This window comes from Cebus imitator, unplaced genomic scaffold (assembly GCF_001604975.1).
Source record: "Cebus imitator isolate Cc_AM_T3 unplaced genomic scaffold, Cebus_imitator-1.0 Scaffold25, whole genome shotgun sequence".
Lineage (NCBI taxonomy): Eukaryota > Metazoa > Chordata > Mammalia > Primates > Cebidae > Cebus > Cebus imitator.
This window is the reverse complement of record NW_016107340.1, coordinates 5262841-5281064: the sequence shown is the minus strand read 5'-3', so window position 1 is coordinate 5281064 and position 18224 is coordinate 5262841. Positions and strand designations below refer to the sequence as shown.

Below are 18224 nucleotides of genomic sequence, written 5' to 3'. Positions count from 1 at the left end.
AGGCAGTAATGCCATGTTCCTTATCAGAACTTCTTTTGTACTGGTTATCTTTGCTTTTGTAGGCATCTACGTAGACCAGGGTAGTATATTTGGGGACATGCTTTTTCTAGCACGACAGGAGGGTATTCCCTTCTGATATTACGAGCCAACTCTTTTTTCATCTTTGCATCTCCTTCTGGACCTGGCAGTCTCCAGGGGGAGTGGAGTGCCTCATTAATTGGGCATGTTAAAGATATTCATGCATGTAATAGTGATACAAGGAAATTTAATAACCTATCCTGGTGTAGATTTTAAAAATTGTTCCTTAGGGCATTATAATTGCTTTGTTCTTACAGGATTTTGTGAAAGTGAATGCATTATTAGAAAGCTACCCATTTTGCAGAGTCCACATATAATGATCTCTTAGAAATAAATTTGCAAATGGAAAACAGCCTTAACCTTTTGGTGAAGAATGTGGGAATCGTTATTGTGAAGGAGTACCCCTTTCCTCACTTTGGGTGGATTTGTCTTCAGCAAGTGGTTGAAGAATTTAGGGAAAGGTATTGGAAACAGGAAGAGGTAGGCATACTGGAAGAGCAGAAGAGCTATGAAAGGAGGCTGGGGCTGTTGGTTTCAAGCAGAAATGTGGCCGAAAAGCTGTGCTAAGCAAGACTTTGAGAGAATCTGTATCCCATGATCACCTCAAAATCTATGAGTCATCATCTGGACAGGTCGTAGCTCTGATATCAAAACCTCTTGAAATTAGTTGTGATCTTAAAGTAATTGTAATGACAAATCATGGCTGAGGAGATTATTGAGGTTCCCTTTAACTATACAGTGGGTTTGGAGATAGGAAAGAGATGTATCTCACAATAATCTTTAACTCTGGAAATTTCCATAGCATTCTTTTCCCCTCAGTAAAAAAGTAATTTTATATTAATAGCATATTTTTGTTCAAATTTACTTATGTAGGTTTAGTAAAGTTAGTTTCTAAAAACTTTCCCTGGCCTTTTATCTGTTGAAATCATCAAATAGCATAAGCATGTGGGAAGGACTTTGGAGTCCTGAGTTTGAATCCTGATTCAGTTACTTGCTAGCTATATGGCCATGAGCAACTTACTTGATTTCTCTCTAAGCGTCAGATTCTGTATCACTGAAATGGAAATGATAATAATACTTATAAGGTTCCCGAGGATTGAATGCAGTCACATGAAGAATAGCTGGAAGAGAATTAGTTCTTAATAAATAGCAATCTTTATTATTATAGGATTTGTGGAGGAGGGAAGACCGAGATGGAGATGGTACAATGAGCTTAATTTCTTACAAGTAATTGAGAGACAATGAAATTATAGAAGCAACTGTGGTTTGATCAAAGGGTTTATTCTAATTCAATGTGTTTCTTAAGGAAATCATTTGTATTACTTAATTCTTCGCAGAATAATGGGACTACTGAGCATCAGGTGGAATCTTTCATAAGGAAAAAACTGGAGTCACTGTTAAGAGAATCTCAAATTCGAGATAAAGAAGATCCTGATAGTTTCACAGTGAGGGCACTGCTAAAGGCTACGCATGAAGGCTTAAATGCACACCTGAAGCAGGTATATGATTCCTTCTTATACTTATCCTTCAAAAGGAAAAAGAAAGCATCTGTTACTTTGTTTCTAATCATTTGTGAAATGCTTCTCCAACTTCTTTTATTTCTGTCCTCATTTTGCTTGAGAAATGAAACTCTCCTATTGCAAAAAATGATATGAGAAATAGTTAAAAGTGGAATGAGTGGAGGTAGAAATGATTCAAATACTGCTTCACTTGGACCTTCAGGACAAAGCTCAGTGTTACTGGACTCATCTTCCCAATGCATGCTGAGGTTGGGGAAGAAGTTCCAGCCCACCATGTCCTTCACCTTCCCACGTCTCCACATTCATTAGATGTCTGCCTTCCCTGCTACTACCACCTGTCTTTCAGGGCTGAGGGCTCCTCAGGAAGAGGGAAGATCACAAGGGGGTGACCACCCTTGGATCCTAGGTGATCACTTTGCATTGATGGTTGCCCTCTGGACCCTACACAAGGCTAGTCATCTAACTACTGGGCTGTCCCTCAGGTCCATTTAGTTTCTAAACATAGAAATCCTAATTCAAAATGGCTTCAATGATTAGGAAGATGCTGGGTTTGGTAAGTGGCAAAATTTATTTGCAGATTGGCCTTTGGGGTAGGTTTAATCCAGAGGCCCAGTGGTGTCATCATAGACCTATCTTTTTGCTCTACCTATCATGCTATTAGTGTCATCTCAAGTCTGGTTCTCCTGTCCATGATGGTTGTGAGATGACTGCAGCAGGCCCGTGAACTACCTGCTTTTTGTTCCATATCCAGAGAGATTCAGACAACATATTTGTCCCAACTAACAAATGAGAGTTTTGTTAACCTAGTTCATGTGCCTACCCCTAAGCTAATCACAGTGGCTGTGGGTAGGTGTCCTTCCTGAAACAGTACTTGGCCAGAGTATAGGATAATACTGGCTTGCTAATGCCAGTGGGAACTTACCTCTGAAGCTCTTGTCAAGGTCAGCTCCTCTCAAGCTGCAAGTTAGAGGGGCAGATGGAATACTGGCAACAACCAAAAGGTCAATGACAGCATTATTGACCTTATAGTTAACCATATAATTCTGGATTTTCTTAATAATTTCTATAAATAGTAATAATCTTCTTACCCTCCTCGCCTCCAGCCATTTATTTTCAACACCACAAGTACCTGTAAGATCACAATTGTTTAGCCCGTCTTGATTCTGCTTCTTGTCCTTAGTGAACTCTCATTGGCTTATCTGGGCCAGTCACTTCCCTTATGCATTTGCAGAAGTCTTTGCTCCATCCTAGATTATGCTAATTGGAAACACAACCATAAGGCTTGGATATTTTGGAAGAAACAAATTAAACCCCTGTATCTTTTGCTATTCATTGAAGAGATTCTAATGACAATTCTCCATCAGGTAAAATGGTAAGAGAACCAAACATTTTAGAGAGCTAGTGTAACAAAAATCATCTTCATTTAACTAATTTTTGAGGTTTTTTAATACTGCTATGTTTTTAAAATACGGTTTTGGTTCACTGGGCAAGCTAAGGCAAGGTACTGTTGAGACGAGTCCATCTGTGCCAAATACATATGTCGGTTTAAATCCAAAGCTGACAGTGTGCTGAGTGTGGCTCTGGGCACACGCCACTCCAGCTTCTACTTTTCTGGACCATCCATCAGCAGTGCAGGATTGGTTTCTACTTCTGCTGTCTTTTTCCTGCGGAGCCCTGAAGAAAAGTGAAAATGAAATTCGCCTTCAGGCTGGAAGAACTTGGTAGTCAGGAGAAACGGTTCTTGAGAGTTCTTGAATCTGCACCTTTTGTTACATCTGGACTGCTGCTGCCAGGATAACCTTAACAAGTTCCTAAATGGGCTTTTCCAGCTCTCAGCTGCCCTGCCCCACTCCCTTTAATGTCTCATTCACACCACTGCCATAGTGATAGTTCGGAAATGTGCATCTGGTCATGTCATTCTGTTTCCAACACTCTCCTGGCTCCTCAACATCTCAGGGTTCCTCATAGTTTGGAGGATAATGCTCAGATTCAGAGATAATAGCCCATAAGAACCTTTCTTCCTGTTCTGGTTCCTAGCAGTGACAGCCACAGAGTGTGCATGTGTATAAATCCACACGTGCACGCCTCCACTTTCTTCATTTCCTGTGCCATGCTCTTACCACATGGCTTTTGTGTTGGCTTTTTTTCTTGGCCATAATACACTTCCTCTTCCCTATTTCACATAGATAACTTCAAATCACCTTTAGGCTTCAGCTTTTATATCATGCCCCCTTGGAAGTTCTTAATTCTCAAGTCCAGGGAGATAGTCTCCCTCTACCACCCCACAGTGCCCTAAGCTCTCCCCATTATATTCTTGTGACAGTGTGTTGTGATTGATTGTCTCTACTATTAGACTGCAAGCCCAGTAAGTACAGAGTGCATCTCTCCTGTTTGCTCTTCCCTTATGTACCTACCAAGTTCCTAGGACAATGTCTTGTTAATTCAGTGAAAGATGTGCTGATGCTCAAGGAGAGGTCAAAGTTGGAGACAGGTATTTGTAGATATCTATTTCCTACATGAAGAGAGTGAGAATGGAGCAGAAAATGTTGGGGAAGTGGAAGGAAGCCAGAGAGAAGACTTGCAGTGAGGCAGAATCCTGTTTTATCACCAACAAGCTTTGTAACTTTGGCCGTATAACCTAACTTCACTGTATTTCTGTTTTTCTTTTCCATAAAATTGGGATTTTAATCATGCTTATTTCCAGGGTTGGTTATGCATAGTAAATGAAAATATTTGTAATGCAATTAGCATTATTCTTAGGGTATAGTAGGTGCCTACTAAATAGGGTGACATTTACCTCAATTTGCCAGTGATAGCCGTGCTTTGTACCTGTTGTCCTGGCATAATTATTAAAAGAGTCTCATTTTATTCTTAAAGGGTTCTGTTTTGGACACTAAATGGCATGGCCTCCCTACCAATAGATGGGTTACTGAAAATAGAAAGGAACTCACAGATTAATTGGTCCATTTCACAGATTAAAAAAAAAACAGACCAATAGAAGGGGCTTGCCAAAGGACATGTAGCTAGTTGGTGGCAGAACTGGGTCTTCTAACTTGGAGAGCAGTGCTACATCTGTGACCACATACAGCTACCTTCTTGATCTTGATTCCAGTTTTTGAACAGTTAATGAATCCACATTAATAGATCTCCAAAAACAGTAAACATACATAAACCAGTCAACAGTTACCAAACATCAATCACCTTGTAAACCCCTCACCATTAATCCTCCAGCATTTTTGAACTGCTCTTTCGCCAACCAATTCTTGGACTCCACTCAACCTTTTCCCACCCCTACTTGCATCTTTGATTAGCATCTATGAACATATACAGATGCCCTTCCCAGCCTTTTGGTCGTAAGTGTTTTTGCTCACCCACATTTATTCTATTTATGTGGTTACCTCTGTTTCTTCTCTGTTTAGCTGGCGTCCTGGTCAGGTGGGGCCTACTGGTCTCTCCTTGATACCAAGTCGTGAGTAATGAATACCTAACATATTTTTAGGGATGACAAATGAATAAGAGCATAAACCCCCTTAGCAGGTGGCTTTTCTGTTCCCTAATGAGACATAGGTTCCAAGAAAGAGAGTTGGCTCAGTATCTCTAACTGGAAAATTAACTCATGAGAGGAAAAATTCAGAGGCTACAATACCTCTTTCCAGTGCCCATGACAGAAGGAATTATTTCAACAGAGAGATAAGCTTTGTTTGGTTTACTTTAAACAAATAAAAACAATCTTATGATCTCATAGATATCCTTGGATTTTATTTATTTATAATGTTTTAAAATTCCACATAGCACTGTTTAGTCAATGTGATCCACTTTCTTTATTCAACAGAATTGGCTGCTAATGACTTTTGGTCATTTTCCAAAACTGAGTCTTCACTTAACTGAAAATGACTTAACCCCACTCAGAACATTTAAAAGATCACATCCTGTGCTGTAGAGAGCCTGGTGAACAGGTGCCGTGAGGGCCAGCACACCTGCACACTGCTGAGAGCCCTTGACCTCAGCTTTGGGAAGGTACAGGCAGCTGCTGCGTTTTGGCTGGCATCCACCTCTCCATGCCAATATTTCCCCTTCCAAGGCCGGCAGAGCCACCTTTGTGGTAGTGGAATGTGGAGCAGGAGGAAATGAGTGAAGTCTGCTTTTTTCCCACCTGGAGGCAAACAGAAGAGAAGAGAGGGCCCCCTTGCCATTTCACCAGAACTAAGGAAAAAGACAAAAGCAAGGAAGATAAATAGTTACATTATACTTTTATTTACTCAGAGTCCAGATGTAAAGGAAAGTGGAAAGAAATCGCATGGACGATCCCTCATGACCAACTTTGGAAAACATAAGGTATGAATTAAGAGTGATAAATATGCATAATTCAGTTAATTTAAAGATTCTGACAGGTAACAGGAGAATATCATCATGACCTTGGAATAGCTGAAATGGTTTTTCTTTTTTGAGAGGGAGTCTCACTGTATCGCCAGTGAAGTGCAGTGCCGTGATCTCGGCTCACTGCAACCTCTGCCTCCCAGGTTCAAGCGATTCTCCTGCCTGAGCCTCCCAAATAGCTGGGACTACAGGCGTGTGCTACCACGCCTAGCTAATTTATGTATTTTTAGTAGAGTCGGGGTTTCACCATTTTGGCCAGACTGAACTTGAACTCCTGACCTCATGATCCACCCACCTCAGCCTCCCAAAGTGCTGGGATTACAGACGTGAGCCACCACATGTGACTTGAAGATTTCTTAAACAGGATGTCAGCAAAGAAAACGACTGATGTTTAAACTGCTTTAAAATGTAAGAACATCTACGCATTAACAATATCAAAAAGCAAATTGCATACTGCAAAAGAATATTTTGAATAGACATATCCAATAAGATATCCAAATACTGTATTTAACATCTTAAATATGCTTATCCAATACATAATGGATATGTGTTATTAAAATTTGTGTGTATTATATATTCTATACTGAATATATAAATAGCTCCTATAAATCAACAAAAGAATAGGCAACCTAATTTCTAAAAGGTGGACAAAAGACTTAAACAGGCACTTCACAAAAGAAGATACCTAAATTACTAATAAAGAAAAGGGATTTACCCTTGTCAGTCATCTGGGAAATACAATTTAAAATGACTATGCGATTCCATATATACCCACCACAATAGATAACATTAAAAGATGGCAAGAACCAATTGTTAGTGAGAATGAAGGACTTGAACTCTCATACACTGCTTATTTCCTCATTATGGTTGTGCATATTTGTGCAACTACTTTGGCCCACTATTTCACAGTATCTGCTAAAGCTGCACTGTGTATTATGACTTAGCAGTTCTATTGCTAGGGTATATGTCAAAAGACAGAAACAGGTTGGGCACCACGGCTCACACCTTTAATCCCAGCACGTTGGGAGGCCGAGGTGGGTGGATCACCCAAGGTCAGGTTTTCAAAACCAGTCTAGCCAACATGGTGAAACCCCACCTCTACTAAAAATACAAAAACTAGCTGGGTGTGATGGTGGTCACCTGTAATCCCAGCTCCTCAGGAGGCTGAGGCACGAGAACTGCTTGAACCTGGGAGGCAGAGGTTGCAGTGAGTTGAGGTCAAGCCACTGCACTACAGCCTGGGTGACAAGAGTGAAACTCTGTCTAACAACAACAACAACAACAAAAAGACAGAAATGACAATATTTATATTGGCATTGGTAATAGTATAAAGAGTAAACAGTGCAAATGTCCATTTTTAATAGAATGAATAAAAATGTCCATTGTTTATAGAATGAATAAAAATTGTGGTGTATTCACATAAGAAAATAATTAAGTATAAAAATGACAAAATTATAACTGTGAAATATGATGACCTTTATAAATATGATGTTGAGCAAAATAAACCAGTCCCAAGAGAGTACATACAGTTTGATTCCATTGATATTAAATTCAAAACCAGGCAAAAAAACCCTATAGAATAGAAATTACAATAGGTATTACCTTCACAGACAAAAGAATGATAGAATTGGAGGATCAGAAGGCTTTGGGGGACAGATAATATTCTGTTTCCTCATGTGTGTGGTTTTTGATTGGTGAAAGACATCAACCTGTACGCCTATGACTGGCGTACTCTTCTAACTGTATGTTACACTTCAATAAAATAGTAAAAAAAAAAAAAAAGTTACACTAATCTGGCGTCTATTGGACAGATTAGCTGTTTGACAGTAAAACTTACACAATAAATTTTTATTAGATGATGAACTTTACATTATACATGAGGTTTCTGTAAGGCCATTTCTTCTACTTTAAGGAATGTCATATCTAGAATTTCCTACCCATCAGTGAGATAATTTATTAGTAGACTGGTCAGATTAGTCATTATCACAAAATATTGAAAAAAACCAAAATGTTCACCCCTAAAGACTGTTTAAGTAATCTGAACTGGCACCTCACTGTCAGTGCAATAGAGAGACGTTCAGTGTGCTTAGGCCAACAGTGTAGCTTGTTTGATTTGGAGGGTGGGTGAGGTTGGAGGAACCATGAGAAAATCTAGAAGGTGCCATGGTCCTATGTTAATTCAGGGATGGAGTCCCTTTCTCTTTCTGAGCCACGTTCCCAATGTCCAGGGTACTCTGTCAAAACTTCTTACCTTTGTTTGTATTTTTGGTGGCAAGGTTTTCTGCAACTATTGGGGTGGTCCTTCCGCATCATTTGTATTGTTTATTTATTAATTTAGAGATGGAGTTTCACTTTGGTTGCCCATGCTGGAGTGCAATGATGGGATCTCGGCTCACTACAACCTCCACCTTCTGGGTTCAAGTGATTCTCCTGCCTCAGCCTCCCAAGTAGTTGGGATTATAGGCACCTGCCACCCCACTGACTAATTTTTGTATTTTTAGTAGAGATGGGATTTCACCATTTTTTGGCCAGGCTGGTCTTGAATTTGTGACCCCAGCTGATCCACCCACCTCAGCCTTCCAAAGTGCTGGAATTACAGGCACGAGCCTTCGCGCCTGGCCTTATTTTTTTGAAAAGTTACTGCATATCCTTTCTTAAAAAACCAAATGTGCCTTTTATAATTTATTAATAGTGAGCTTCCTATACAAAAAGGCATTTTGTCCCTTATAATCATTTGAATGGATACTGCAACTTTGACTCTACCCCTAGTAGAAACCTTCAAAATACATGACTAATAAAGTCTTTCTAATACATCAACTTTATGTGTCTTTGAAATCAGCTTCTGAGCATGAAGCTCTTAGTTTTGCATTAATGTGTTAATGTAAATATGGCCTTAGGTATGCTTGTTATTAATGGTGAAGCAAACTGCAATATTTGGTCATTTTTTTTCCCTCCAAGCTATTATGCTTGTGCACATGTGCATTTTAAAGCCCAGCTCATTCTCTCTATATTGTAGATATACTTGATACAGTGACTTTGTTAAGTTTGTTTTGATTTTTCTGGCAGAAAACTACAAAATCACGGTCTAAATCTTACAGTACTGATGATGAGGAAGACACACAGCAGAATCCTGGCAAGGAGGGTGGCCAGCTGTACAGGTAAAAAAGCATCTCCATGTTTCCTGCTCACAATCCATCCTTGTCAGCTTAGTCATTTTTCTAGTACATGTCCAGAGAATTGGATCAGAAGAAAAGTACTCTGTGCTGTAGAACATGTGAGGATCAGCTGGATGTGAAATAATATATGTAGGGAACTTAGTACTGTTCCTGGCACATAATGAGCTCTTTATAAATGTTAGCTGCAGCAGTTGTCAAGTGAAAGGTATCTTCAGAGAAGAGGGAGGGAGAATCTAAAATCAGCCAGGCGTCAAATTCTTGTTTCTCCACTTACCAACTTTAGCATGGGACAAGTTTGGCTCCTGATTGTATCTGTCCCTTAGAGTCATTGTAAGGATTGAAGGAATTAAACTAATCAGCACTGTAAGCTCTGGCCCAATTAAATAAGTATTCAAAAAACCTCGTTTTTTGTTTGTTTTGGTTTTTTTATCGCCCATAGTATTTGTGATGAGTAACATGACCATATTTTCAGAATCCAGATCATGACACACGTTTCATTACAGGAGTTCCTGGCAGTTTGTTTATACCATAATATTGACAAAGAAATGTAAATTATATATATTAGATAGATAAAAATACATACACACACTTTTGCCTTTATTGAAAAATGAAATTAGAAGCATAGAACCCCTGCAGGAATAAAATTTAGTGTTCAATTAAAATTTATATTTGTGCTCCAACAGAATATCTATATATAAAATAGTGACTAGTTAGAAGGGCAGAGGAGATGTATGTGGTCCCTACTATAGGGAACAGAAAATTGAATATGTGGCTACAGTAAGGATAACAAGAAAAAAATAGGATCACCTTCTGGGAGACCTCTGCTGTGACTGCTGTCATTTATAAGTTTGAGAAATTAACTCTGACACATATATCGAGGGGAAAGGCAGTGTTTGAGGAAAGCTACAATAACCTTAATCAGTGCAGGTATCACATGAAATAATTTTGCATGCTGCTTAGTGTCAATTATAGATTTTCCCATAAAAGTTATCAGAACCTGAGCATCTATGATGATGTCCTTTTGGGACTTCAGTAACCTAATGCACCTCCAGGATGAGGATTAAAGAGTTAACTTTGTATAGAATTTGTCCCTATCACAGAGTGTCTTCCAGTTTTACTTATAATTTCTAGGCATGACTTCACACTGATTTATAATCATTAGCCTTCACAAAATCAGATTTTCACCAGTGGCTGTAGAATTTCTTAATTATATGGTAAAGAAGGAGCATGCATTCTTTTTTGTATTGATTTTTACCACAGTAAAGTTCTCAGCAGACCATCACATTGCCTTCACATGCACACTTTTCTCCTATAGGGTAACATCTAACTATCAAAAACAAACCTCACAAAAGAAGACATACAAATGGCCAATAAACACATGAAAAGGTGCTCAACATTGTTAGTCTTTAGGGAAATATAAATCAAAACTACAATGAAGTACCTCTTCACACCCATTAGGATACTTATAACCCAAAATACCTCTTCACACCCACTAGGATACTCATAACCAAAAAGGCAGACAATAATACATGTTAATTCTGTTCCCTAGAGTAGAGACCACATACATCTGCCCTTCCTAATTAGTTATCATTTTATGTATAGATATTCTATTGGAGCTCAAATATAAAGTTTAATTGAGCACTAAAGTTTAGGTTTGTTTTTGGTAGTTATGTTTGGAGAAAAGTATGTATGTGAGGGGAATATGATGGTCTGTGGAGGAATTGACTGTAATAGAGAGTGGTGGCACAATTTGTAAGGTTGCAGAGCAGATCCTAGGAGTGGTTTGTAGGAAATATCTAAGATAAAAACAGCACTAAATAAAGCAATGAATGTTTGCTTTAAAAAAGGTGGAGAATATAGAAAAAGTATAAAGAAGAAAGTAGGTCAGATGCAGTGGCTCATGCCTGTAATCCCAGAACTTTGGGAGACCGAGGTGGGTGGATCACGAGGTCAGGAGACAGAGACCATCCTGCCATCGTGGTGAAAGTGCGTCTCTACTAAAATACAAAAAAATTAGCCAGGTGTGGTGGCATGCACTGTAGTCCCAACTACTTGGGAGGCTGCGGCAGGGAAATCTCTTGAACCCAGGAGGCGGAGGTTGCAGTGAGCTGAGATCACACCACTCACTGCACTCCAGCCTGGCAACAGGCTCTGTCTCAAAAAACAAAACAAAACAAAACAAAAAACCTCATGGCCGGTCGTGGTGGCTCACATCTGCAATCCTAGCACTTTGGGAGGCCGAGGTCGGGAGTTCAAGACCATCCTGGCCAACATGGTGAAACCCCATCCTGTCTCTACTAAAAATACAAACAATTAACCAGTATGGTGTGGTGGCATGCACCTGTAGTCCCAGCTACTCAGGAGGCTGAGACAGGAGAATTGCTTAAACCTGGGAGGCAGAGGTTGCAGTGAACCAAGATTGTGCCACTGCACTCCAGCTTGGGTGACAGAACAAGATTCCATCTCAAAAACAAAAATACAAAAAATAAGCCAGGTATGGTGGCGCATGCCTGTTATTCTAGCTACTCAGGAGCCTGAGGCAGGAGAATCACTTGAACCAGGGAGGTGGAGGTTGCAGTGAACTGAGATTGCCCCACTGCACTCCAGCCTGGGCAACAGAGCAAGACTCTGCCTCAAAAAAAGAAAAAATCTCATGAATTGTTTATTTCTGAAAATTTTCACTTGATATTTTTGAGCCATGGTTAATATTTTTAGACAGGTGTGTACCACCACACCCGGCTATGTGGGCAAATGAAACCCTGGAAAGGGAAACTGAGGATAAGGCGGGGGGTGGGGAGGGGCTACTGTAGTAGGATTTTGTGGTGGAAAGAGTACTGAACCAGGAATCACACTTGGTTCTAATCCTGGCTCCCTTCGGACCTGGGACAGATACTTCCTATTAAATCATTGTCTTAAATAAGGAAAGTGGGATAACCAAGAACCCAAGCCTCTGTCAACTCACAAGTGTCATGCATCCTACGTGTGTACTTCACAGACTGGGTCGCCGAAGGAAAACCATGAAGCTCTGCCGAGAACTCTCTGATTTGGTTGTGTACACAAACTCCGTGGCCGCCCAGGACATTGTGGATGATGGTAAGGACTGGGAGTTTTCTCCTTCTGCTCTGGATAAATATTCTTGACCTTTATTTTTCAGTTGTTAATGAACTTTTGTTAATCTGATTATCAACACACATTTTTGGGACTATGTAGAAACCAATTTGAGTGTCAGGAAATTCACTGCTGCTATAGTGTTTAGTTCATATGGAGGGTTCTACTGATTTCTATGGTTGCCTGATTGACTAGAGGCCAGAGAAGTTTCCCACAGGGCCCAGGAGGACTTGATTACTATAAAAAGAAATTCACCATGGCAAGATCTTTCTGCAACACTTGAACTGTGAAGAGCAGGCCTGGTTTCAGGACCAGGTCACAGATGGCCATTCCAAATGTGAAAGACCAAAAAAAGGAAGCAATTGATTGGCTAAAACCACACCTTGGAAAGCCCTGTATTTTCTCAGTGAAAGTTTTGACTTGGGTGAAAATAGCTTAATCCAGATTGAAGTTTTAACAAAAAGAGCAGAAATCTCAGCAGCATTGTCTCCACTGTTTTTCACCTATCAGTTGCCACACGGAGCTGAGAAATTCCAGTCACGTCTATTCGTACCCTTGGCTCTCTTGCTAGTTACTCTTGTCTTCTTTATCTTCTGTTTCATTTAGTTACTGAATGCTTGCAGAAATAACCTGTTGTCATGTGGCTTTTCATCTAATTTTAATTTTAGTGGAACTGAAATGTAAATCAATCTCCAAATTTCTCAACAAGTTTTAGTGAAAGGAAAACAGCATTGTGGTGAGTCTTATGTCCTCACAAACCTCCAGGATTCTTCTCTCTTATCTCCCCTACCCAACCCCCACTCCACAAATGTATCTTTTGCTATTTGCAGAAAGATTTCTTCCTTTAGCCTTGATTCTTTCTTCAAATGGTAACAATTATACAAGATTTAAATGAATTTCACAAGTGAGAGCATGAGAAACTGTAGGATTCTCAGCAAGTGAGCAACACACTCTTATAATAATTGCCCTTAGCTCAAAAATAAACTCAGGGAATGATTGCATTAAGTTAAAGGTATATTTGGTTTAGGGAACAAAAATTTCCAATAAATGCCTTGGAAAACATAATCCTACTAATTTAATGAAAATTAATCTTGAGTACATTTTAGCTCTTGAACTTAAGCTGTTTTTATCTTTTTTATTTTTTTGCCAGCCCCAAAATGAAAACTAGATAATGAATGCATGGTTTATCCTAATGTGATACAAATCAACTCTATTAATGTACTAATTGATATGTGCCTAATTAGCAAGGTCATATTAATGATACTGCGATGTGCATATTTATGTGGAGAGACAGAAAAAAACAGTAGTATTGATTATAGTCCTATTCCATCTGAATTAGGCTTGTCAAAAAGATGATATTTTCTCCTATAATGTTTAAAACATCTCTCATCAAAATCTGCAAATAAGTTCAATATTAGTATGTTGAGATATGTAAACTATGTTAAGAGGTTATATCAATTAAAAATATGAACATGTATCTTTAAGGAAAGAGTCTAAACTAGAAGCATCATCACATTAAAAACTGTAACCCTCTCATTTCTTTGCCACAACTTGTATTCCTGACTGTTCTAACTCTGGAGTATCATTTTCAGTTGGGAAGCATCTAACATCTAAGGGTGTCCAACCCTGAGGACCGCAGGGGGCCCTGGGAAACTGTGTGTGTTAATAAACATGCACAGTCTAGATATGACTCAGGCCCAGCTGGCTCAGCAAAGCCATATATGGTTCAACTCCTTGGTTTCATGGACCATATCTCACCATCTGGGCTCAGACACACTCAGCTTATTAGGGTTGAATAAAAATGAGACTCTGGGTCAGTTTGGGTCTTTTTATCTGGGCTGGTCTTTTCCAGCATATTCAGAGGACATATCGGTGGTCATTTTGGGGATAGGGTAGGGGGGATTGGTGAAAAAGTGGGAATAGTGGGGGCTGTGTAGATAGGGTACAAAAGGTAGGATTGAAGACAAGCGGAATATTAAATGTTTGGAGTTTTACTCTGTTATGACCCCCAGATTTGCAGCTTCTGTGAGTCCAGATGGACTGCTCCTGATGATTGTCCTGGAAGAGACTTTCGTACAGGCTTCATGTACTTTTACCTCCCTTTGCTTTTTTCCATAGTTTATATGCATGGCTAGGTGAATGACTGTCCTTGTTCTTAAAACTTTTATTCCTTTATAATGCTTTTGACCTCTTTTTCTCTATTATTATTCCTTTCTCCCAAACAGGCTTTGACTTGTTCCATAATTCTATTCAAATCAACTTTAAAAGTCAACTTTTAATTTTTGTAATTGTTCTTTTTTCTTTGTTTTTTTGGATCCTGATTGTTACTATTAAAACATGTTTTACATGCATGCCTTTTAGAAGAATGCCTTCAATGAATGTCTTCCTGTTATCAGGAATAAGCTATTTAGATAGTTGTATTAATCCATGGTTGTCTATTTATTATGGTTATTTTTTTCTACCTGTTCTCTTCATGCTAGCCAGATAGACATAAATTAGTGGGATGATTAAATTCTTAGGAAGAACAGGGGACCCAGAAATAGACAGCTACTTGAGCAAGACACACAGCTCTAATTTGGCCTGAAAATGGCAGAAGAACCCTAAGAATGGAATTTTATGTGTCTTTCTTGTTGAGGAGCTGCCTCTACTCTGGTTGAATCCACTCTAGTGCTCTGCTTTTTGTTATTGGTATAATCTGACGTTATTATAAAGTCTTTTGTGAGTGGTGTTTTCTTTGCTGTAGTTCTCACTTTTCTTTTTTCTCTATTAAAAACTGCCAGGAACCACAGGAAATGTGTTATCATTCAGTGAAACAAGAGCACATCAGGTGGTTCAGCAAAAATCAGAGCAGTTCATGATTTATAACCAAAAGCAACTCACAAGGATTTACCCCTCTGCCTACCGAATTGATTCCAGTAACTTCAACCCTCTCCCCTACTGGAACGCAGGCTGCCAGCTAGGTGTGTATTCCTTGGGAAGGAGTGGCTCTCTATGTATCCTAACTATCCTGCCATCTTGCCTAATTCTCTGCAACTTTCAACTTGCACAGTGGCATTGAATTATCAATCTGAAGGACGAATGATGCAGCTAAACCGAGCCAAATTCAAGACAAATGGCAATTGTGGTTATGTCCTCAAACCCCAGCAAATGTGCAAAGGTGTGTATTAATTTCATAGTCATAAATGCAGGTGTGTATTAATTTCATAGTCTAAATGCAGGCAACCTTTATTAAAGAAGCTGTTTAGAAAGTGTGATACCCCAGAGTTTTTCAACATATTTTTTCAAAAAGATAGATTAAACTGTTTGAATGTAAATTAGAATTCTTGTCACAATGACTTAATATTTGGTTAGCCATGATGTTTAGAATGTTATGTTGAGAGGTTTTGTGTGAAAGAGGGACATGGATAGCATTGGGTTATCATTTGAAATCCAGTGCCCCATATAAGCTGGACTGCTTTTTAAGGTCTGAGCCCTATTTTTTAGAAACTATCTTAAGTAATGTGAGTTTGTGACTTGCTGGCAAGCTTCAATTCCACCTGAGACAATTTTATCAAGCTCTTTTATTCAGTGTAGTCCAATTACAAAACAGTGCTAACAAAAGAGAAAGGATAGGCTGGGCACGATGGCTGACCCCTGTAATTCTAGCACTTTAGGAGGTTGAGGTGGGAGGATCAACTAAGGTCAGGACCAGCCTGTCAGGAGTTCGAGACCAGCCTGTCCAACATGGTAAAACCCCATTTCTACTAAAAATACATAATTAGCTGGGCATAGTGGTGCATGCCTGTAGTCCTAGCTACTTGGGAGGTTGAAGCAGGAGAATTGCTGGAACCTGGGAGGCAGAGGTTACAGTGAGTCGAGATCACACCATTGTGCTCCAGCCTGAGTTATAGAGTGAGACTCCATCTCAATAAATAAATAATTGTTAGATGAAACAACACTTACTTTTGGTTCTGCTCATTAAAATGATTTTTTTAAATTTCCAAATTGCATTTATAACAATTCAGATAAAATAGTTGTTGATAGGATTAGCCTCAAGATTTTATACTTTGCATGTTTTCTGGCTCTGCTGTTTACTTAATTTCAGATCTTTTTGTTTGCTATATTCACTCATACCTGAGATAGTTTAGGTTAGAAAATTATTTGAAGCTGATATAATTGTTCTTTTTATGCTGCTGGTGTTCAAACAAAATGCTTCTCTTCCTCCATTTCACAATTGATCATTGCATTGCAGCACTTGCTTTAAGTTGGCCCAGTCCACTAGCCTTTGGAAACATAGATTCTAATGAAAGCCACAGATATGCTACACTGATAGTTATGTGAGAATTTCTTTGCTCTAAGAAAGTTGTAATTCAGCAATTGTTTTTTCTTTGTTTATAGCTTAAGCTATACATGCATGTGTGTTTCTTTTTATGCTACCAACTTATACTTTACTTGGCCTAGGTACTTTCAACCCTTTCTCTGGTGATCCTCTTCCTGCCAACCCTAAAAAGCAGCTCATCCTAAAAGTTATCAGTGGACAGCAACTCCCCAAACCTCCAGACTCCATGTTTGGAGATCGAGGCGAGGTATGTTGCCTATGACGTGTCTAAGTGGTTAATTATGTGATTATCTTAGTGCCTTCACATTTTATCCAAAATGTCTTCAGAGCCATATGTGTGTTAATAACTGAGCACTGACCTCAGCTTATCAGACATCAGTCGATTTATTGGTAAGTCACACAGTTCTTGCTGTACTGCAGTCCATTGTCTATTTTGAAGGCATGAGTACACACATTTGAATTCACAATTTAAGATTGACACTGGCATTGCTAAAATTGGAGTGCAAAGGACAATTTCATTATTATTATTATTATTATTATTATTATTTTTTGAGATGGAGTCTTGCTCTGTCACCAAGCTGGAGTGCAGTGGCACAATCTCAAATCACTGCAACCTCAGACTCCCTGATTCAAGCTATTCTCCTGCCTCAGCCTCCCAAGTAGCTGGGATTACAGGCGCCTGCCACTGTGCCCAGCTAATTTTTGTATTTTTAGTAGAGACAGGGTTTCACCATGTTGACCAGGATGGTCTTGATCTCCTGACCTCGTGATCTGCCCACCTCAGCCTCCCAAAGTGCTGGAATTACAGGCATGAGCCACCGCACCTGGTCGACAATTTCATTATTAATGGAACATTGCCTAAGAGTATATCTTAACCTCCATCCACACTCCTCTCCTCCTGCAATGCTCCTCCCTGCTGCACATCAGCCACCTACCTGCTCCTCAGCTGTGTGCTGATTCTTATTATTATCTGCTGTACCTGTGTAGCATTTTAAAAGGTATTATCTGTGGCCACAGTCTCTTTTCTTTCCAGAGCTTTTAGCCCATTGTTTCCATTATCCCTTCTTGGCCCCTGTTTTCTCCCTACATAACAGCTTTTGCTGTGCTCGTGCCCTTCCTTCTGGAGCTGATCCATTACTTCAGGCTCTTTGTCACTCCTGCCTGTTAAACTATTGTTTTTTGATCTTAAGGAAGGAAACCACAGAGCTCTGCAATTTGGTACCATCATAAATACTTTATTTCAGAACTCTACTTTCTTTTTTTTTATTATTATACTTTAAGTTCTGGGGTACATGTGCAGAACGTGCAGGTTTGTTACATAGGTATGCACATGCCATGGTGGTTTGCTGCATCTGTCACCCCATCATCTACAATAGGTATTTCTCCTAATGCTGTCCCTCCCCTAGACCTCCAACCCCCAACAGGCCCATGTGTGATGTTCCCCTCCCTGTGTTCATGTGTTCTCATTGTTCAACTCCCACTTATGAGTGAGAACATGCTGTGTTTGGTTTTATGTTCTTGTGTTAGTTTGTTGAGAATGATGGTTTCTAGCTTCATCCATGTCCCTGCAAAAGACATGAACTCATCCTTTTTTATGGCTGCATAGTATTCCATGGTGTATATGTGCCACATTTTCTTTTTTTTTTT

General features: G+C 39.4%; 1 protein-coding gene across 9 annotated transcripts in view; it reads left to right on the top strand.

Moving 5' to 3' along the window:
• The window catches only part of PLCH1 (phospholipase C eta 1), a 246046-nt gene that overhangs the window by 214536 nt on the left and 13286 nt on the right, over positions 1-18224 (top strand). For all 9 annotated transcript variants that reach the window (XM_037736464.1, XM_017522917.2, XM_037736468.1 and 6 more), the window contains 7 exons: positions 1416-1577; positions 5862-5933; positions 9042-9133; positions 12147-12244; positions 15040-15219; positions 15309-15416; positions 16700-16824. In XM_037736464.1, coding sequence (XP_037592392.1) covers positions 1416-1577; positions 5862-5933; positions 9042-9133; positions 12147-12244; positions 15040-15219; positions 15309-15416; positions 16700-16824 — 837 coding nt within the window. The remainder of the gene's footprint in view (positions 1-1415; positions 1578-5861; positions 5934-9041; positions 9134-12146; positions 12245-15039; positions 15220-15308; positions 15417-16699; positions 16825-18224) is intronic.